The sequence below is a fragment of the Peromyscus maniculatus genome, chromosome 11 (genome assembly GCF_049852395.1).
Source record: "Peromyscus maniculatus bairdii isolate BWxNUB_F1_BW_parent chromosome 11, HU_Pman_BW_mat_3.1, whole genome shotgun sequence".
Taxonomy (NCBI): Eukaryota; Metazoa; Chordata; class Mammalia; order Rodentia; family Cricetidae; genus Peromyscus; species Peromyscus maniculatus.
In genome coordinates this window covers 78418036-78438355 of record NC_134862.1, presented here as the reverse complement: position 1 = coordinate 78438355, position 20320 = coordinate 78418036, and the positions used below count along the sequence as shown (strand labels likewise).

The following is a 20320-nucleotide window of genomic DNA, read 5'->3' as shown; positions in this document are numbered from 1 at the left end:
AAGATTATGGACTATTATTGGGGGATCATTCCCGCTGCTTGTAATGTGCAAGGGCTGGACCCTTAGTACCAGGGTAACATAAAACACTTAGATCTGAGATTCAGCTACATGGAACTGGATAAAAACTTCTTAGTTCAAGTCAAGGTAAGCTTTACATTCCTGACTCTGAAGACTCTCCAAAGCTTACATATACTCGGTTGCGCATACACTCACACACTTTTATTTGCCCGTTCACTCTTATTTTTTAAAGACACACAACACAGACATTTCATTTCTAAGAGACCTGAATGACCGCCCTTCCTGGCACTGCCTATGTTGGGTGGGTGTCATGGTCTCTGGTCCCGTTACATTCACTGCTTTAGTTAGTTGTTTTATAGCTTTTCATTCATGACTGTGGCTCAAAGAGATAGACATATGCTCAGGACCAAAAAGATGCTTTCCTTGAAAATTATCAGTATCTAACACATGTCTAGCCATGGTGAGAATGTGTTAGCAATATTTGTGTTAGGTAAAGAAATTCTTGGGAATACTGCTCAGAGGTTGTCCCTAACATGTGCATGATCCCGAGTTTACGCCCCCGCATTTTGAAAAGGAGAGAAAAACTGTTCTCATCTTGTTTCTCATAAATGCCTACCCACTTAAACTTATTGTTGTTATTGTGTGTGTTGGGTGCTGGGCGTACGTGTGTAGTACTTGCTCTTGAGTGTGTGGGTACATGCCCATCGGGTGGAGGCCAGAGCAGGACATCAGGTGTCTTTCTCAGTCATACTACTAGCCTCTCTACCCTAGTGCTCTGTCAAAAGGTCTCTCTGAGGGCCAGGAGCTTGTCATTTGGGCTTGTCTGGCTGACTCAAGGGCTCTCGAGATTCACCTGTGCATGCCCACCAGTGCTAGGGTTACAGGCACATGCACCGTGCCCAGCCTTTATGTCGGTTCTGAGAATCCACACTCAAGCTCTTATGGTTGCTAACCAAATGCTCTTAGGGGCCTGGCCCTAACTTTTTTTTTTTTTTTTTTTTTTTTTTTTTGATGGTGAATAATTCGCAGTCTTTGTAGTTTTGTTTGTTTGTTTGTTTGTTTGTTTCTTTTATACAGTCTTGTCTGTTAAAACATGCTAATATGAGGTTAAATTGCATTCACAGAAATCCTCTGCAGACAAAATGCAGCAGTTAAGGAGTGTGCACCAGGAAGCATCGATGAAACTGGAGAAACTCGAGTAAGTGGGAGCTTTAGAAATAGATGATGACAGTTGCCAGGTAGAGACCAAGTAGTAAGTCATTGATTTCAGTGCCACCGTCCACACCAACCAAGTCTCACTGTCTTCCTGAAGAATGGAGGGCATTTCAGTCCCTGTTTCTGAACACAGATCTCTGTGTTTTCCTTCCCCAAGTCTGAATTATCATTGATTCTTTCTCGTTAGTACCTTGTCCACCCGCCCCACCCACTGTGGTGGCCCAGCAAAGCTCTGTCCTGCCTTGTCCTGTGTGGAGGGGTCGCTCAGTCTCCTCCCAGGAGCTACAGCGGGGGTCCCAGCACTAGCTCTCTTTTTCGCTTTAACAAAGATGAAAATTTGAAGTAGAGTTCCTCCTGAGTGTGGACTGATCTTTGCTATTGTAAGGGTAAGTTGCTCTGTGGCTGTCTGCACTGATTGAGAGCAGGTAGATTTGGTTTCTTTGATTCTAGTCTGTTGATGTCTTTGAGGTAGTCTGTTTAAGGTCTCTGGTAAAATTGTCTTTATAGACAAGAGTAAACTAAGAGACTGAAAGTGAGAGGCACACATCACAATTTAGCATGATAAAAAAACTTGCCGGGCAGTGGTGGTGCACGCCTTTAATCCCAGCACTGGGGAGGCAGAGGCAGGCAGATTTCTGTGAGTTCGAGGCCAGCCTGGGCTACAGAGTGAGTTCCAGGAAAGGCACAAAGCTACACAGAGAAACCCTGTCTTGAAAAACCAAAAAAAAAAAAAAAAAAAAAATCTCAAACTAAATCCCAAGAACAATGACAGCTGGGAGAGACTGTCTGTAGCAGTTGATGCCAAACCCTGCTGAAGTGATGGTGACAGAGCTCATGTTGTGCCCTAGTTAGCATGTGAAGAGTTCTTACAGACCAAGAGGATAAGCAAACGTTAGCTTTATAGAAACACAGGCCAAGGCAAATCAAAATAAATGGCTAATACCTTAGATAGTCTAAAGTAAACTTGGACCTTTGTGTGGAATCGAGAAAGAGCTATCAATCTGTCAATCCTGTCCGTGTCCGGGCCGGGTGAGGTTTCCCGTGTCTTCCTTAGGTTTTCTACTGCTGAAAGAAACACGATGACCAAAGAGCAAGTTGGGGAGGAAAGAGTTTATTTGACTTATACTTAAGTATTGCTGTTCACCACTGAAGGAAGTCAGGACCAGCACTCTAACAGGGCAGGATGCAGGAGCTGATGCAGAGGCCATGGAGGCGTGCTGTTTACTGGCTTGCTTTCTGTGGCTTGCTCAGCCTTCTAGAACCTAGGACCAGCAGCCTAGGGATGGCACCACACACCATTGGCTGGGTCCTCCCCCAGTGATGATTAAATGAGAAAATGCCTTAGAGCTGGATCTCAAGGAGGCATTTCTTCAGCTGAGGCTCCTTCCTCTGATAACTTTATAGCTTATGTCAAGTTGACATACAAGACCACTCAGCACAGATATATAGGTGCTGATGGAAAGGATGGTAGCATAGGAGAGTGCCTGGTCCCGTACTGGAAAATGTATGGTGCCGAGAGCCAGGGCCATGTTAGGGAGATCAACACTGGACAAGAGAGGAATGCTATGGTCATTGTAGTGGGCGTGACAGTGGATGGGTATGTGCATGTGGAGCTGAAGGCTTTCATCTGATTATTTTTCTTTCAGTTGAAGATAAAAGTCATCTATTATATGGTTATCTTGAAATATATAACCGAGAAACAAGGACTCAGAGCCTTTACTTAGTTATCAAAGGCACAGGATTTATTTGTACCTTTCCAGTTGAAGAATGCAGAAACTCTTCTTTTGATCTGTTTTGTTGTGTTTAGGTCAGTTCCAGTTGAAGAGCAGGAAGAGTTCAGGCAGCTTATGGATGACATTCAAGAGCTGCAGCACTTGCTGAACCACGAGTTTAGGCAGAAAACGGTATGTGTGGACCCTTGAACATGCGGCTGCGGGTGCACACAGCCAGGGGAAACATGGCTTTCGGTTACTGAAGAAGCCATGTGTGGCTGTTTGTGTGCTAGTGCTCTGTGCATTCTGGATGCGTAGAATTCTCGAGCAGTCTCTTGGGGTTGCTTCTGCTGTGAGGCTGTGGTCCCCTGGGCGCTGCAGCAAATGCTCACGGGGCGTTGGGTCACTTTAAGTCTGTATGTCTGGGAAACACAGACAGTAGTGTTCTTCACCCAGCCTGCACTAGCTCTGGGTGCTTAGTCCCCACCTTCAGTGGTAGCTTGTGCTGCTTTCCCTGTATTCCTGTGAAGCTGGGGTTTGGGGACTTGTCAGGATAAAAAACCAAGTGCTAATCAATGAGAGAAAACAATCATTTTCAGGTCTTGGCTGACTCCAAGTTGCCTGAATTTTTTGTGCTGCTCAGTAGATACCACACACACCTAATGAGTTAGTAGTTATTGTTTAAAAAGGTGTTAGGACAGATTATGCAGTTATTTATTTATTTTTCTATTATGTTTGGCCTTTCAATATCATTGCTAAAGTACTAACATTAAACAAGGGGAAGGTTGGTTTTGGCTCACTGTCTCAGAGGGTTCGGTCCATCACGGCAGAATGCTCTTGCTAAATTTTGTTTGTGACTATTGGTCTTTCTTGGTCTTCTCTCAGACCCTAACAATCCTTTAGTGGGTTTGCTTAGGGCAGAGTCCTCATGAGCGAGCTGTCTCCAGAATCCCCTCCCAGGCACACTGATGGGCTGGGCGCTTGGGCTTCCCCAATCCATGGCTTTCTTCATCCATTTGTGCTTAACCTGGACTCACCCTCAGGCCTGAGGAAAGGGCTCTAAGGCTCTTTTTCTGAATAAAGACAGTTGGACACCATCTGATCTTCTCACTTCCTCCTCTTCTTACCTGTATTGGATGAGGAAGTAGTTAGTGGTTTAAATTTCGTGTTTCAAATCATTATACACAATTGTTTTTTTTCTCAGTCAGTGCTGCAGGAGGGAATTGCCCAAAAGAAATCAGCTATTTCAGAAAAGACCAAGCGTTTGGTACGTACCGTCTCTGTTTCCTTGCTTGTCAAGTTTGACTATACTGCAGTGTTTTAGCTGTGTGATTGTCAGTTCTCTGTCATCCTTTCCCCTCAAGATTTCCCAAGACAGGGTTTTCTCTGTAGCCCTGGCTGTCCTTGCACTAGCTCTGTAGACCAGGTTGACCTTTAACTTAAAGATCCACCTGCCTCTGCCTCCCAAGTGCTGGGATTAAAGGCGCGCGCGCGCGCGCACACGCACACGCGCGCGCGCGCACACACACACACACACACACACACACACACACACACACACATACACATTCACTCACTCACACACACACATACACATTCACTCACTCACACACTCACACAGGCATGCGCACCATTACTTTGAGTACCAGAGGAACAAAAGTAACTTTTTAGAACTCCAGCCAGGTCATTCGGTAATATAAAAACACCACATACATAATTTTACTGTTGTATGTACTTGTGCTACTTATGGAAGGGATGTAGAGGAATTGGGAGGAGAGTTTTACAGGATCCATGGATAATCTTAGGAACAGGATGCTGTGGTATCTTAGGAGGACCACACTGATCTCAGAGATGCCACTGAAGGTGTTAAGTGTCTCATTAAAGAACTTGGTCTGTAGCCAGAGCCATTAAGAAGGCCAGGGTGGTCAGAATGCAGTTGTACCTGGTTGCAGCAGATGTGAGCCGATGCTCTTGTATTATTCAAACAGTAGTAACCAATTTATGTCTCAACAGAATGAGCTAAAGCTGTCCTTGGCTTCTTTGAAAGAAGTTCAAGACAGCTTGAAAAGCAAAGTTGTGGACTCTCCCGAGAAGGTGAAGAACTTGAAAGAGAAGATGAAGGACACCGTCCAGAAGCTCCAGAGTTCCCGGGTGAGCTCCCTGGGTCGTGTGCTGCTTTCCGATTGTCCAGTATCTAGACGGTAGACGGCAAAGAAATGTAGCCTCAAGGGAGCCGTTGACCACCGCAGCATCTGAGGCTCTGCTCTGCCGGATCTAGTGGGAATGCTGTGTTCGTCTGAGAACTCGTCACTCAGTTTTAGAGGGAAAAGGCATTCAACAATTACAAACAATTAGTAACTAAAAATTACAGTGTGAACTATGAAGTCACAGAGTGAGCACAAGGAACATATGAGAAACCTTTGTTTCTCCTGATCATTTGTGCTTCAAATATAAAACTATAAAAGGTTAAATGAGTTTTAAAAGTAGCATTAAAATATAGAGGGTGCCTTGAAATAAGGAACTGAGAGAACTCAGTTTAGATTTGTGGGAGTCGGGTAGGAGAGGGGAGTGGGAATTTGTCTTAGTGTCTGATCATTCAAGGCAGAAGAAACGTGTTCAAGGCCAGGGGTTACCTTGAGAGGTGGAGTGAGGTGAGAAGGAACAAAATTAGAGGGAAGTAGACAATTTGGCTTCTTTTTTGAATCAAGTTTTTAAACTTACCATATCCAAGTAATTCCTGAAAATAAAAATTGTCACGAATAAGAGAGAAAAAAATATCATCAAGACAGAAATGGAGCCCAGAAATAGATTTAAAAATTTATGAGGAATGGCTGCCTTATTTAAAAAATGGTGGATCTTGGGGTTTAACTGAGTGGTGGGGTGTGCTTGCTCAGTCAACATGGGGAGCCCTGGGTGTGACCCCACTCCCCATTAGAAGGGTCCTCTAGGAGAAAACAGCTGGTTGTCTATAAAAGGAACTCCTTATGTGAGTTAGCAATTGAAATGGTAACAGATGTAGAACGTTTACATAATCTTTGACCAAATGGAACACACACACACACACACACACACACACACACACACACACACACCACCCCCACAGTCTGACTCCATAGCCCAGAATAACCTGGAACTCCTGTATCTGCCTCAGGGCTTAGATTATAAACTAAATGTTTTCAAATTAACAAAACCTAGAGAGAAAACGCCCACTAAAACATTTTCTGTGCCTTTGAAGTGTTTGGTTAGTTTTTGTCAACTGAACAAAACCCTAGACATAGGTTTGGGAAGAAAGAATCTCAATTGAGGAAGTGTCTCCATCAGATTAGCTTGTATGCAAGTCTGTGGGACATTTTCTTCTCTAATGATGGATGTTGGAGGTTCCAAAATCACTGTGGGCTGTGCTAGCCCTAGGCAGATAGTTCCTGGGTTTTATAAGAAAGCAAACTGAATAAGCCAGTAAGCAGTGTTCCATGGCCTCTCCTTCAGTTCCTGCCTCCAGGTTCTTGCTTTGAGTTCTTGCCTTGACTTGCCTTCATGGTGAACTGTAAGATGTAAGCTAAAATAAACCCTTTCCTCCCCAGGTTGCAGTTAAAATTTACTTATTGTTTGTTTTTATTTTGTGTGTCTGCATGTTTCTCTGTGGACTGGGTGGGCCTGGTGCCTTTGGAAGCCAAAAGAGGGCCTCAGATCCCCTGGGATTGACATTACAGACAGTTGGGAGTCACCGTGTGGCTGTGGGAATTAATGCAGGTCCTCTGGAAGAACTGGTGCTCTTCACCACTGAGCCATCTCTCTAGACAGGTTGCTTTTGGTCATGGTCTTTATCACAGCAACAGGAAGCAAACTAAGACTTGAAGGCAAGATTCGATCCACTATATGCAAAGACTTTACAAATCCATAAAAAAATAGAAATGAAAGATGAGCTATAATATAATCAGGTCTTTTCTGAGGAGAAATATAACTGGTTAATAAGGTAAGGCAGGGAGTGACCTACTAGGGAGAAGGAAAGATGTCTGCAGTGGTATGTGGTTTGAGTAAATAGTCATTTCTTTTGTGTCTTAAAAGAGGAGATTATCTTTTTAAAGAATCAAATGCTAATCATGGTTATGTAAACAAACAGGAAGATTATTAATAGATACCATGACTTTCCTGTAGTATTCAGAAGTAGTCTGAGAATTAGCAGGACAAGCCTTTGGATTGTCTTGGTGGTGCTTAGAATCAAGCCACAGGGCTGTGTAGGCACTAGGCAAGTATTTGCACGTTAAGCTGTACCCAACCAGAGTGAGCGCTTTCCTACTCACATAAAGAATCTTTGGAAAATTATCACGGAATGGTCAGGTAGTAAGTAGTGCCAGTTTTCTTAGGTATGGATATTTGGAGTTTTAAAAGCATCTTTAGGTCTGTGGAGAGATAGCTCAGTGGTTAAAAGCACTGGCTGCTTTTCCAGAGGAGATGGGTTCGATTCCCAACACTTGCATGGCAGCTCACAACTATCTCTAACTCCAATCCTAGAGGATCCAATGCCCTTGTCTAGTCTGGGCACCAGGCATTCATAAAATAAATAAAATGCTTTAAAAGAGGCCTTGTTATGTGTCTGACACATGTTGGTAGTAGTCTCTTGCTACTAACCTAGGGACTTAATTGTTGTGCATTCTTGAGCTTTCAGTAGTGAATGCAGAAATTATTGAAGAGCAAATGAATTGACCTTTTCATTTCATAAAAGAGAATATCAAGCTGGTCTTTCTTTTCCCTCCCAAAGCAAGAAGTGATGGAGAAGTATGAACTCTATAGAGACTCTGTGGATTGCCTGCCTTCCTGTCAGCTGGAGGTGCAGTTATATCAAAAGAAAATCCAGGACCTTGCAGATAACAGGGAGAAACTGAGCAGCATCTTGAAGGAGGTTTGTGTTGTGTGGGGTTTCTGTCGTCATTATGTGATGGGCTGTAGCAGCTGTGGGTTCCCTTTCAGCCTTTGTTACTGCCTCCCTAAAACACTGGCTTGTTCTGTAGTGTAGTACGTGCTGAGGAGTAAGCCATCTTCCCCTAAACATCGGATGTCAGGACTTAGTTTAACCTTCAGATGAAGTGAATAATAAATCACCATGGCACGTGGTGGTATGTATTTTGAAATATAGTAGTGAGTGTTTTAGCTTGTCCTAACAGATATAATCACTCATCATCTGTGGCCGAGTCCCGACTTAGTTCCCGTCACTGCACCTGTGTGTCCACCATCCGGGGTCACAGGACAGATCTGCTTTTGGTTCTGAGGTCTGCCTCTGCCTTCTCTCTTCTACTAAAGGTAGAATCTTCCCACGCCAGCACTCAGCTGCAGGGCCCGGCTGTTGTGTGCCTGTCCCTCACCAATCCTGGCAGACAAGCAGGGGCATGTTCTCTGCCCACTGGGCTGTTTCCCCTTGGACAGTTGTGATTTTCTACTGGGCTTTCAGAGCCTGAAGATTTACCATTTCCAAACTGTAGGTTTTTTTTTTTTTTTTTTTTTTTCTCTAGCTCACCCTAGAAAGCCCTTTGGTTTTGTTTATAAGTCCTGTTGGGTTGTAATGACTTTAAATATTCTTCATAAAACAGTGCTTGAACCTGGAGGACCAGATTGAAAGTGATTCATCAGAACTAAAGAAACTGAAGACTGAAGAAAACTCACTCAAAAGACTGGTGACTGTGAAGAAGGAGAAGCTTGCCACCACACGCTTCAAGATAAACAAGAAGCAGGAAGATGTGAAGCAGTACAAGCGGACAGTGATCGAGTAGGAGCTTGATTTCAGTCCAGTGGGTTAGGACGTGCTGGGAAGAGCGGATAGGCTTTCCAAGCTCCTGTGTTTTCAAGACAGAAGTCTGCCTCTAGTGACTGAGATATATTTATATATCTATATCTATCTATCTATATATAATTCTGTCTGTAGAAATAAGACCTCGGGCTGTTTCAGTCATTCATTTGTTTATTTGGTATTTTTCTGCTTGTTGCCTTTTGAGGCACACAGTTCCAATCTCTTTGTGTTAATCTTTAACGGGTTGTGGTAATAGTGTTTATTTCAGTGCACGTGAGACATAGTGACTTAGAGTTACATTTGAAAAAGAAATGTTAATACCAGTCAGGTAAAAATTAATGCTAAGGTCTTCTGCTGGTATGCTGAGGTATTTCGCCAGTAGAGTCTCCTTGTCAGTCTTAGGACTGTGCCTTTATATCACATGCCACAGGTAGGTTTACAGTGCCATTTCCTTTAGTCCTTATACGCGGCATTGGGACTGAGTATTTTCATGCAGATGAAAAGACAGAACCTGGGGATTGTGTGTTTGTTGCCAGATGTGCAGAAAAGTTGTACTAATCCCCATTCGCACTGACAGTGTGTAGATGTGCACACGGAGGCGCTGTAGCCTGCCGGGCCTTCATTTAAAGAATAGGGTGTGAGGGTTGAAGTGTCGATTAGTGGTGGAGCACTTGCCCAGCATGTGCCAGGCTCTGGCTTTGATCTGCGGCTCTGCAAAGTAAGGAGAGAGAAAGGGTGGCTCTGGAGTGAAGTAGTTCCATACGCCGTGGTGTAAGTATAGTGCACCACACTGGGGGTTTGTGGGGTTTGTCTGCTTGCTTTTATATCTGGACGAGTTCTAGGCTTATTGAGCAGGAACTGACATGATGGCTCTGGGTTCACTGTTAGCGTCTTTGGTTTTTAAATGCTCAAGAGAAGTTACATCAGGTGTCTCTGTTTCCCTTTAGAGATTGCAATAAAGTTCAAGAAAAAAGAGATGCTGTCTGTGAGCAGGTAACCACCATTAACCAAGAGATCCAGAAGATTAAATCTGGGATTCAGCAACTGAAAGATGCCGAGAAAAGGGAGAAACTGAAGTCTCAGGTGCGTGCTCCTAGGAGTCCATGAGTTTAGAACATAAGTGATGTCACCCATGACAGGGTTTGGGGTTCTCTGGAGCAGAACTTGACTCCATGGGCCCTTTGTCCTTTTGTATCTCCATTCTGGGTACCATTTCATAATCAGCAGACATGCGTCTCCTGTGCCTCTTTCTCACTTGGCTTTTAGCACATCACAGAATATCATCCCTTGGGGTAAAAGTAGTTGCTTGATAAACAGTTGTGAAGTCCTAAGTAGATGGACTTTACTTAGGATTTTTAAGTTATGCCTCTAAAAAGGTTTTACCAAAAGCTATCCAAAATAGCTACAGCTCTTCCTTCAGAATCTTAGGCTGATTTTTTTCATTCATCTCCATCTTCCTGCTTCTGAAACTTCCTGGTTTGTGATAGCTGAACTCTCTGTCCATACAGTCTGCAAAGATCCTAATACAAAAGAGACTTGAGATACCTCATCCTACATTATTTAAGAAACCAGAGACTGCTATCACATGCTCTAGGTGTAGTTAATGAACTGGTTATTAGCAGATTAAAACTAAGAACTGGCTGGAATTTGAACTATTTTTGTTAGTCACAAAAGATGCTCCAGCTACCTTATATTTCTGTTGGCTCTGTGCACATGTGTCTCATCAATACTATTAGACATTCCCTGCCAATACTGGTTGTTCTGTAACTCTTAGCGTGGCGTGTGAATCCATTCCTAGAATAGCCTTGGGTATAGTGTGCTTTCCATAAATATTTGTAATGTTGAGAGGGCCCTGAGCACTGTGTCCTCAAACTAGCTGTATTTAGAATTCAGTGAGGGGTTTTGAAATGACCGCGCCCCCTCCCAAATACATTGAATTAGAATCTCCACAATAGGTCCCATCTCTTAATTGAATTGTCTGTTTATCTCTAGAACAGGATGGCATTTGAGAGCCACTGACGGGCTCTGTGTAATTGTGATTGTTTTCTGTGGATGGAGCTCATAACCACACAAGCTGTTCTACTACAGCTGCAGTTGTTAAAATGTTATTTCCCATTCTGAATTTAAAGTATTCAGTGTCTGTAGTCGGGTGGACTCGGCTCTCCCCTCTGGACTAATCTGTACCTGTTCTATTGACTAGCCCCTAAGGTCGTCCTGTGTCCTTCGGTCTTCTCCCTTCTGGGTTAGTACCCTCAGCTGTCCATTGTTATCCTGTTGATTGTTATGTTTCTTACCTGTCATTATTTTCTTTAAAGTGTAGAACCTACTACATAGCGCAGCCTTCCCAAGTACTGCTGCGGCCCCAGGAGCCTCTGTTTACAAAACCTTGTTTGGGGGCTGGGGTGTCAGCAGCAGGGTCTTGCCTTCTGCTCATGCTCAAACTATGGTCAATTAAAGACACACCTTCTTCACGTGCAGCTCTGCCAAGTTGTTTTTTTTACTCTACCATCCTGTGATGCAATGATTGCTCTCAATTCAGGATCTTATTGTTATATCTTGTAGCCTTAATTGTGTTTCTTTTCAACCTAGATTGTCAAAATGCCAAGACCAGTTTAAATCTCATCCATACCGATTATTTCTCATTGTGTGGTGTTGGCCCAGGATGAAAAAAGGCATTGAGTGGAATTGGACTCTGGCTGCATTGTGACACTCCTCCAGAGCGTGCAGCGTTATTATCAGAGCTCAGACACAGTCGTTCAGCTTGCTGTGTTTTCCTCCTCGTACCCGTCTGCTGACGTCCAGCTGGTCCTCAGCAGCCCGGGAATGACTGGGAATCCGTGGGTGAACTCAAGCACCTTTGCTCAAAGGGTTCTCTAGTTCTTTTCATAGCCCGCCTTCACAAAGAGGAAAGATGACAGATTGTCAGAGTGGCCTTCACCCAGGGTTGCCGGACCCTAGTGATCACTGACTCTGCTTTAAATGTTCCCTCACATAGGTAATTCACCTGCTTGTAGCTTCTAGTACCTCTTCCATTTGGTCAGCTTTACAGATCTGCCTCCTGTTCCAGACAGTCACAGCAAAAATGACATAAAGTTCAAAATCGTCCCCATCTCTCCTCTTCTTCCTCCCTTCCCCCCTCTTCCCCATTTCATCTCTTCTGTTCAGTGTTTTCACACATTTCTTTTAGAGTATTTGATGTATTTCTAAGATGACATAATTTTTTATATTTCTCTTCATCATTTTATATCACAAGGAATTGACATTTTAGACTTGCTGGAGATAACCCTGGCCTTCAGACTTACAAAGTTAATTTCATGATTTCTTTCTCTTCAGTGATACTATTCATTTTATTCACACATTTATAACATAATTTTGTAAGTCTTGTGAATTGTAGCAAAATGCTAATTCTCTCCGTGGGTAGCCCTGGCCTGCATGTGCCCCCTTCCAGTGCTCAGTATTTAGTGTAGCCTGTGTTGCTGTGGGGGGAGGAGTGATTTCATCTTCACTGTCCTCTCCACAGGTTACTCACAGAAATAGCCAACAATATATCTATATTTTATTTTAAAAATTTATTTACTTATGTACAGTATTCTGTGTGCATGTATACTTGCAGGTCAGAAGAGGGCGCCTGATCTCATTACAAATGGTTGTGAGCCATGCTAGGAACTGAACTCAGGACCTCTGTAGGAACAGCCAGGGCTCTTAACCACTGAGCCATCTCTCCAGCCTCCCCACCCCAACAATATGTTTTTGATTGATGAATTAAAATACTTGTGGGATCAATGTGATGCTGGGCGTAAAAATCCATGGATATTGTATAATTTTTAAATTTCTCAAATTTCAAAAATGAGATAATCAGACCAACACTGTCACATGAAACATTGCTAGAGTCATGCTCAGTCCTGGAGCTACTGGGTAGGTCGGCACTGTGGCCTTGAGCCCTTGACATGTGTCTAGTACAACTGAGGGGCTGATGGAAGTTTGAGTTTCATCTGAATTCTTGCACATTGAAATAGTGGCATATGGCTAGTGCTTCTGTGTTGAGCAGCACTGGGCTAGCCTTAGACTTTGCTTTCTATCCCCAGCCCTGTGCTTTGACTTTCCAGGTATTTGGCTTCCCAGGAAGACTTATTATTTGTGAGCCGTCCTGAACTGGTATAAATCTCCACTGTGCATAGACTTCCATTGGCAGTTTGCTCAGGGCCTTGGCTGCGTGTTTGCTTCTGATGGGGACGCTGCTGGGTCTGGGCTTCCTGTTCTTTTTATAGTGGCTCTATCCGTGTGACTAATTCCTCCTGGGGAGTGTGTTTATTCTCAGGAGAAAGCATTGCTTTAGTGTATTGAAATGCTTGGCTATGGATTTGCAGGATGTGTTTGTTTATTTTTTATTTTAGCCACACTTGGTTTTGATGGTTTCTCAAAAGTGGTATCTCAGCTTTCTTGTTCATGGAAATAAACACGTAGCCCAGTGGAGCTGGAAACTTAAGTTGATCTGTAGCCATTGAATGTGCTGATTATTTAAAGTAGCATTCACACAAGTTCATCACTAATTTACCTGATTTTTCTTGTAAGATTTAAGAAATAAAGTTTTTGGAAACTTTGCTTTTCTTGATGGTTCATGATCTCTCTCAGCTGTAGCCTCTCCCAGCCTTGTGTCAGAGGTAATCGGAATGGCGATTAAAACATTTGCAACTCGGTGTTAGGCCTGGCTGTGACTCAGAGTAATTCTTTGTCATTTGTCCTTAGGAAATCTTTGTCAACTTGAAAAGCGCTCTGGAGAAGTACCATGAGAGCATTGAGAAGACCACGGAGGAGTGCTGCACTAGAACAGAAGAGAAGACAGCCGAGCTGAGGAAGAGGATGTTCAGAGTGCGGCCTTGATCCGCACAGGCAGCCAGCCCTCCAGTACACTGCCTTCCCGTTTCCCTTTGGCATAGTTACAGCGATGCTAATAGAAGTGCCAGCCATGTCCGCTAACTTACCTGGTCACCTGGTCACCGCTGGTTCCTGTTTCCCTTCGGCATAGTTACAGTGATGCTAATAGAAGTACCAGCCACATCCACTAACTTACCCGGTCACCTGGTCACCGCTGGTTCCGTTTGCCTTTGGTGTGCTTTTATAGGCTGGTGTGCTCCCTGTGTTTTTTCTTTGTATTTTAAGTACCAAAAATAATAGGACAGCAAATAAAGGTAGAAATACTTAATAGGTAGAATTTTGAGAAATTGTTCAGTATCCACTAGGCAAGAGGTCTAGGATTGATATTCGGAGGTAAAATGAAGGCGTTCTTTTGGTTGGTGTGACTTTTCCTAAGCACACATTGTTGAAGGACAACTGAGGTTTTAGGATTAAGCTATGTCATAAGCAGAACTGTTAAGTATTTTTTTAACCTTTCACTTATACCATGAAATAAACTTAAATGAGCTTCAAGACCTTCCTTTGAAATGAAGTCTTTCTGAATCCTATTTGAACTGTCCTCAGGCAATGCAGGGACCCTCCAGCTCACTGAGTCCACTACACTTCCACAGGCTTGCATGCTTCTCTGCATGGTTTATTACAGCTTTATTTGGTTCTGCTGGAAAGCATTCATCTTTCAGCCTTAGTCCAAACTGAGACATAATATTTTTAAAAAGTATTTTTATTATTTTAAGTTATGTAGATACATGCATTTGAGTTCAGGTGTCAGATAATCTGGGGATGCCAGTGTGGATGCTGGGAACTAAATTCAGGATCTCCATAAGAGCAGTAAGGGTTCTGATCCACTGAGTCATCCCCCCAAGTCCCTAAAATTTTAATTACATTTATTTTTTGTATATGTGGGGGGCCACGGTGCACATGTAAAGGACAGAGGACAACTTGGTAGAGTTGATTCTTGCTTCCCACTATGTGAGACCAAGGATGCGAACTCAGGTCGTCAGGCTTGGTGGCAAGCCCCTCTGTGCTGAGCCATCTCACTGGCCTTCTATTTTCTGTAACATTTGTTTTATGTGGTGTCTTATACCCATTTCCAACATGGCTGCCCTCTGTTCTGGAGGCTTGTGACTTCTCTGTTTTAACATGGCTGCACTCTGTTGTGGAGGCTTGTGACTTCTGTTTAACATTTCAAATTCAGCGTTGTACCATTTATGTGCTTGCTTGTCACTTGAGTGTTTACTTAGGGAAGAAATCATTTTTGGTTTTTGTGACCAAATAATATAGCCACTGCAGCAGGCTTCTCTGTATAGCAGGAAGCACTCTGACACTTCCTCCTACCAAATACATTTTCTAGTAACTATCTTTAATCATCCCTTTTTGCCCCTAAACAGTTAAAATTTAATCAGAAGCCCTTGTCATAATCTACTCAAATCCATTTGGTTCTTCTGATTGAAGAATAAACTCTAAAATTTAGAGATTTTTCCTGGAGCTGTCTTGAAAATGGCACTGTTGGTGTACAGCTGGTTTTGTAATATGGGGCCTTGTATACCCCGAAGGAGCAGGTGACATCACGTGTCTGTGGCACATGCTGCCCTGATGGCAGAGGAAAGGCTTTGCTGCCAGACTGCAGTCCTCTGTGCTCAGCTCCTTAGCTGGATGGAGAGCAAATATTTAATTTCACGTTGAACTGACATATTTCAAGAAGCTAATCCATTTTGTGACAAAGCCAGGGAGTTGAAATATGCACCTCGCAGGCTGAAGTTAATACATCGGATTTGAGTTTTAACAGGATGTTTCCTATTTTTAGTAAGAACAGAAAAGTTTGATATGAAATTCCATTTCAAATTCAGGCCTGCCACCTTTTTCAATTAAGTCGGCCCTCTCCCTCTGATTGAAATATGCTTCTCATCTTCCAATCCAGATTGCCACCAGGGGGCACAACGCGGCTTGCATAACCGAGGCAAAAATAGCTGTGGGTTTTTAGGTTGGAAATGCAAAAGCTGAGCGTTTTAAAGTGACAGCGCCAACCCGGAAACTAAAAGTGGCAGAGAGAACTTAGAATCTGCCTGGTTGAAATCGGTTCTAAGTAATATGTAAAGTATTTGAAGGTGTTGTTTCTGGCCCTATGTTTATCTCTAAAATTACCTAAGCAATTACAAGTAGTTCGAGATTTCTAGCTCAGATTCCATGGGGCTGTAAAAACTGAATTTGCCCGAGGGAAGAACTTGAGGCGCTTTATGCAGTGGGCGAGTGTCTTAGGGACTGAATATAGACCACCACCTGGCACCTGTAGCTCAGCGTGGTATCTCTGTTGTTTTTCATTTTATTTCCGGTAACACCATCAACCTTTACCACCAAAGCTTCTTCAAATCCATTCTTTCTGCCAACACAAAAATGTCTCTAAAATGCTGCCTGATCCTCTCCATATAGCTCTCTTCACAAATCTCTGATGCTAGTCTGTTCCCAACAAGAGCTATAATCGCTCAAGGAGCAGTTATAGTTTGTGGGGGTACAGTATGATAGCACCATCGTTCCCAAAATGAGTGCATGCAAAATCTGCTTGAAGTAGTTGTTAAACATGCCCCTCCCTCAGATGCAGGTCTCTGGGACTCTAGAGTGTCTAGCTCCCCCATTGAAAGCATCTTTATTCTATAGTTAAAGTGATTCTATTTTTAGTGTGTATGTGGGAGCATGTCCATGTGCATTCACATACTTGTGCAGGTGCATGTTCACATATGTGCATGTGGAAGCCAGAGGTCATTCTCCAGTGTCATTCCTGAGGAGCTGATCAGCACATGCACCTAAGCTTTTTTTTTTTTTTTAAACATAGGCACTAGAGATCTAAAACCAGGTCCTCACTATGGGCACTTTACTGACTGAGCCATACCCTCAGCCCCAGCGTGGCTTTAATAATTATTCTTGGGGATTGCTTTAAGAAGTTCCTACATGGTTAGGAGTATACAGTCTTCTCACTCCTTTTTTAATAAGACTGTAAGAGCGAATACATCCTAAGCTCTGAAGGATTGAGGGGCTTTGGGGAAATAACGGTTACACAGCTAACGTCCGACAACAGCCCGTTCTGTTAGAACCAAATTTACTAGGTGTCTCCGGGAGCCTGTCTCCTATTTGTATCTGTGGCTCCGCCTCCATCACAACCCTTTTACACCTGGTGCTAGATGGATGAATAAACATGCTGGCTTAAAAAATCTAGTCTGCATGACCCACATTGACATAGACTCCAATTCTTGGGGCCCAGGTCAGGAGGGGTAGCTTTGTATTTTTAATACAAAGAACCAAGAGGGCAGATTTTTTTTTTATTCCACCAGGGCAGGTAAGCTCACAAGTGGGGGTGAGCTCACAGGACAGCAGACTTGGGGCCCACAGGCTATCCCTTTTGACTCCTCTTTCTCAGGTGAGCGGAAGTGTGAGGATTGCAAGGACTTCCAATTCGAATCTTCAAACCTTCGAATTCATTAGCATCACTTGAAGACGGACCCAGAGGGGCTGTGTCAGTAGGCTCGGGTGGGTACCAGAGTTTGCACTGCAGTCAGGTTGTTCCCAGGCTGACTTGGGGATCACCACTAGAGCAGCTCCATGCTAGAGAAGAAGTACACTGACTGAGGTGGAAGTATCCTCAGATTTATGGTGGGACCCCTCAAACTCTGCTGTGCTTCCAAGCCACCTGGTGATCTTGTCGATCTGGAATCCTCCCATATCTAAAATGTTCCTGACTAGAAGACAGCCAGGTCTTGGATTAGCATGGTGTGGTCCTCATTACCTCCTGCCATTGGTCCTACCTTTGCGTCTCTAAGTTCTTTGCCGAGGATGCCTGTAAAACGTCACAGGAACAATTATGACGAGATGTCCAGTACAGCAGTGGAGGGCAGGCTTTTGAGAGACACTCCTGCATTACCAGGAAACCGATTGGCTTCATGAACTGAGGTCCAAACAGAAACACCGCTCAGGTCATCTTTTTCCAGTTGTAGAGTTGGGTACTCTTTCCATCGAAAGGCTGTTGCAGAGGTTAAATCAGATAATAAAGTACCTAGCACTCTGTAAATGGCTGCTATTGCTAGTAAAACCAAGAAATCGGGGTGACAAAAACAGCCGCGCCAGCTGTTGTGTGAGCTTTTACATCGGACAGAAATAGAATCTAACCAGAAAAAAATCATAGAGCATACATGATCGTGACCTACCTGTAGGGCCACTAATGCTCGTTAACTGCTGGCTGGCTGGGCTATCACCAGGCGAAGGAGGAAGAACTTGGGAGATACTGCGATGTTCTTTAAGGCTACTGCCCTAGGGAAAACTACAGAGGCATTATGTTTACAAAAGTGCTCAGCAAACAGTGAGTTTTATCAGGAGGTCAAGTCCCTCCTCCTGTCATCAAGATGACTTCCTATCACTGCTCTCAAGGTGCTGGGACTTAGTGTGTAATAGAAACAAAACTCAAAGGAAATAGCAAATGAAGTGAGCATCCATATTTGAAGATGCGTGAGGTGTCCCTCCCTGGGTTCTCCCAGTCTTCTCTGTTTTTCTGAAAAGAATTATTTTCTTCATTGCCCTGACTGTAGCCTTGACTACACACCCCGACTGTGAATGTCCCCTTTTCGGGGCACCCTTCCCTTCAGTCAGTGTGAACCAGAACCGTGGTTCCTTTTAGACAGACGTACACCTTATACTAGGCTCCCTTTGTCCCGTTCTTCCCATGCCCATGGTTGGGCTTCCTTTACCTCTGTAGGATTTAGGCCTGCTCTTCTCCACTCAATGACTCAGTGGACATTTACTAAGATTCTGCTAGCCACAGGGCCAGTCCTAATATATTAGAAATTGAGGCCAAGAGATAATTCCTGGGACTAGAGAGATGGCACAGCCATTAAGAATGCAGTTTGAATCTCAACATCATATCTACCTGTGCAAGATCCCACATGTACCAGTAACCCCAGCACTGGGCAAGGTGAAGATGAGAGGGTTGCCGGAGCTCACTAGTTACCAGCTTTACAAAAAGGTTCAAGCCCCAGATTTGGGGAGAGACATTTCATCAAAGTAATAGAAAGTGATAGAAGACACTGATCATGGCCTCAGATCATGCAGTGTGTGCCCACAGGCATGCGTGAGCATATACCATGCATATGTGTACCCCACATGAATATGCATGCATACTAAATTGATTGACATATCGATATATTGATAGACAGATATATAGAGCTAGATAGGAGATGGATAGATGATTGATATATTCCCTTCTGTCAAGATATATCTGCAGACACTGTCAACACTTCAAAAACTATGAGTCCAAATATCACCAGTCTTCATTTCTGCCCAAATCCCTGTATTAGTAATCCATGTCTGTATAACAAATCATTCCAATTCTTAGTTGCTTAAAATAAAAACATATTTATTATTGCACAGAATTCTTGGGGAAAAAAAGAATCCAGGAGTGGTTTAGCAGTGTAGATGCTGGTGTAGGGACTTTCACGAGATGGTAGCCAGTCTGTCTGTCAGGGTTTCAAGTCCCTGACAGCTTGCTGCGAGCTGGGGCCTCTGCTTCTGAGATGACTCAATCCAGTGGCTTTTGGCAAACATCTCTGTTCCTGTGAGCATTACTGGGAAGCCTTAGTTACTTACTACTCAGACTTCCTAGGGGAGCTGGACATGGCAGCTGTCTGATCCTCTGGAAAATGGCTGGATATATATGAAATAGAGAGATTTAAAAAAAAAAAAAGAGCAAAAGAGCAGGAGAGAGAGAGAGACAGAGAGAGAGAGAGAGAGAGACAGAGAGACAGAGAGAGACAGAGACAGAGAGAGAGAGAGAGAGAGAGAGAGAGAGAGAGAGAGAGAGAGAGAGAGAGGTGGGGCGGGAAGACGCAGCTGCCTCTTGTCACCTGATCTTAGAAGTGGCATGCCATTACTTCTAGAGTTTCTTGCTGATCACACACCCACCCCTTGTGCGATGTGGAAGGGAACCACGCAAAGACATGGATTCCTTCATTGCTCTGCTTTTGTTGTTGCTGTCACAAAATATTCGCGGGTCGGTGAGTTACAAATGAAAGAGGTTTAATTTTGCACACAGTCCTGGGAGTTCTGATAGCGTAGCACTGGCATTTGCTTGGCTTCCGGTGAGGACCTTATGGTAGATGACATCACAGCGGCAGAAGCACACTCGGAAGAAACCACATGGTAAGTTAGGAAACCGAGAGTGGAGAGGAACCAGCTGAATTGTTTGCTGTTTTGTAACAACACAGTCAGGAACTAACTGGGACCCCCCCCACCCCAAACTCCATCGATCCCTTCCAAAAGGTGGTACCCCCAAATAACCTAACCACCTTCCACCTGTCAACACTGCTATACTGGGGACCACACTTCCAGTCTGACTCCTTAGGGGTACAATCAAGCCATTTCTCAGACGTAGCAATTATTAAAAGCTTAATTCTTTAGGAGCTGCCTGTGGGGTTGGCTGCTGTCTTTCCACTCCCTGTATTGAAGGTTCAGATGAACACAACCCGGCCATGGTGAGTCAGGGGGTTTGGCCCTTACCCTGATGAGCACCCCAAGGCACTGTGTAGCCTACTTATCTCAAGGCACCATGTATCCCTTGCAAACTGCCTCTTCCTTGATTGGAATGTTACACGCGTGTGCTGCCGTCACAGCAGAGTGTAGAAGAAGACTCATTATCTCATGT

General features: G+C 43.8%; 1 protein-coding gene across 3 annotated transcripts in view; it reads left to right on the top strand.

Annotated features, from left to right (window-relative positions):
* Nuf2 (NUF2 component of NDC80 kinetochore complex) overlaps window positions 1-14161 on the top strand; it is a 29382-nt gene extending 15221 nt beyond the window's left edge. For all 3 annotated transcript variants that reach the window (XM_042258541.2, XM_006994296.4, XM_076547936.1), the window contains 8 exons: window positions 1143-1216; window positions 3041-3137; window positions 4150-4212; window positions 4959-5096; window positions 7705-7845; window positions 8531-8706; window positions 9675-9810; window positions 13474-14161. In XM_042258541.2, coding sequence (XP_042114475.1) covers window positions 1143-1216; window positions 3041-3137; window positions 4150-4212; window positions 4959-5096; window positions 7705-7845; window positions 8531-8706; window positions 9675-9810; window positions 13474-13608 — 960 coding nt within the window. In that variant the 3' untranslated portion in view covers window positions 13609-14161. The remainder of the gene's footprint in view (window positions 1-1142; window positions 1217-3040; window positions 3138-4149; window positions 4213-4958; window positions 5097-7704; window positions 7846-8530; window positions 8707-9674; window positions 9811-13473) is intronic.
* The last annotated feature ends 6159 nt before the right edge of the window (window positions 14162-20320 follow it).